A 2,244-nucleotide genomic window follows, 5' to 3' on the forward strand; every position below is an offset into this window, starting at 1 on the left:
ATGTTCAAGACTATTTCAGAAGAAGTTATAGTTTGGTGCTTTCTAGAATATTTCTATTATAGATCACATAGTAGAGAAGTAGCCTTACTGATATTTATTTCTTTTTTTAATAAATTATGGTGACAGGCAATATCAACCTACTGTGTCACCTCACAGTGAAACAGCCCCAATTCCAGTTCCTACTCAGATAAGAAATTATCAGCGCATTGAGCAAAATCTGACATCTACTGCCAGCTCTGGTACAAATCCACATGGTTCTCCGAGGTAAGCATGTGCCTTAATTTTTATTTTGTTGCTGTATATTATTAAAAGATCTCAAACTTTCAAATGTGTATGTGTGTGTACATATATATGTATGTATTATGTGTATGCATATACATATATATTTATCTACAAGTATAATTACCTTTAAGAATTGAATAGCATACTAAAAACTGAAATTGTACTTCTTGCACTAGATTGCTTACATAATTTATGTCTTCCACATCCTGAGATTCCATCAAAGATGGTAGGTAGCAAAAGAATAACATTTAAAAAAAAATCTTTATCCATTCATCCATTGATGGACATTTAGGCTGTTTCTAAGAGTTAGCTACATACTATAAATCATGCTGCTATAAACATAGGTTTATAGCAGCATATATTGATCATTTGGTGCATATATTGCTTTGCTAGGTTACTTTTAATTCTTTCAGGAGGAATAGCTGGGTCAAATGGAACCACTAGTGTTTTGTTTGAGGAATCTCCACACTGATTTCCACAGTGGTTACCCCAGTCTACATACTCACAAAAGTGGAGAGTTCATTTTTCCCGACAGCCCCAACAGCATTTAGTATTGATTGATTTCTTGATAGAAGCCATTCTTTTTAGAGCGAAATGGAATCTCAGTATTGTTTTAATTTATTGTTTAAATATTACACTATTTTCTGGTATGAGAAACCGAAAGGGTAAATAAGGACCAAAATATATACTGGGAAATATGATGAAAATGTTGACATGAGAAGAGGAGCAAGGGAGGGGGGATAAGAAGGAAATAGAAAATAGAAACACAACTTTATTTATTATAAATAAAGAGGAAGGAAGAAATATTGAAGGAAGAAAAAAGGCATGGAGAATTAAGAAATAAGATACTTTATGTATAGGTACAGATTCACTATGATGAGCGTGATCACTATGTATATCTAAAATATAACAGTAAAATTTAACTTCAAAAAAACTTGTTTGTTCCTTAAGATGAGTCGAGGTGGTAACAAACACCTAATTATACTTTTGCTGTTTATTATTGACCACTGCACTACTTGTCAGTACTAAGGAATCTCTTTGACAAAGTAATAAAAGTTATTTCTCTTTGAAAAGCATAACCTTTGAGTAGAATATACACACAAAACATTTTTTTATTTTAGAATAGTTATCTTAGAAAAAACACTGGCATTTCTGTTTTGGTTTGGTTTTTTTCTGTTTTATTTGTGAGCTAATTTAGCCACTTTTTTGTAGACTCCTTTTTACTTTCAGGAATGACTGACAAACTGTAGCATGGATGTCTGACAACCTTTTTTTTTTATTAACTAAATTTTGGTACTTTGAAGAAAACACTTACAGGAGCCAGGGTTTGATCCCTGGTCGTGCTGGTCCCGCCCCCAGGACGTGCTGAGCTGGCAGTTTAGACTGGGTGTGGTGGTGTGCACCTGTAATCCCAGCTCTTGGTAGGGTGTATACAGGCAGATCACTATGAGTCTGATTTAGTTAGTAGTAAGACGCTGAACACCCTGTAGACCCTTCCCTAAAATATAAGAAAAGAAAGGAAGGAAGGCAGGCAGGAAGGAAGGAAGGAAGCACATAAATGTCAATGATGAAATATGAACTGTTAATCAAAAATGATAATTTTGGAAATTTGTATTCACCACTATAATCTTGTTTATTTATTTTTCCTATCTTTCCTTTCCTCTTCCACCCTCTCTTGTTCCCTTCCACTTTTGAACATTTTCTTCCTATTTCACAATATTATATATTTGGTCCTTATTTACCTTTTTTTTCCTATATCACAGTGATCACACTCAGGAGGCACTTATACTGCTGAACTATATCCACGGCCCCCATTTTGGTTTCTTACAACAGAGAAACAACATGGTATTTACACATGTGTGTTAAAGTATGACCTTAAGGTGCATCCATTTACCGAGAAATATATTGAGCTTATCCTTTTTTATAGCAGAGTAGTGCTCCATTATATAAATATACATCTTT

General features: G+C 33.8%; 1 protein-coding gene across 2 annotated transcripts in view; it reads left to right on the forward strand.

The window, feature by feature from the left end:
- The window catches only part of Ulk2 (unc-51 like autophagy activating kinase 2), a 113,740-nt gene that overhangs the window by 73,788 nt on the left and 37,708 nt on the right, over window positions 1–2,244 (forward strand). For both annotated transcript variants that reach the window (XM_004646376.3, XM_023706610.1), the window contains exon 15: window positions 127–264. In XM_004646376.3, coding sequence (XP_004646433.1) covers window positions 127–264 — 138 coding nt within the window. The remainder of the gene's footprint in view (window positions 1–126; window positions 265–2,244) is intronic.

The sequence above is a fragment of the Octodon degus genome, unplaced genomic scaffold (assembly GCF_000260255.1).
Source record: "Octodon degus isolate 3935 unplaced genomic scaffold, OctDeg1.0 scaffold00266, whole genome shotgun sequence".
Taxonomy (NCBI): Eukaryota; Metazoa; Chordata; class Mammalia; order Rodentia; family Octodontidae; genus Octodon; species Octodon degus.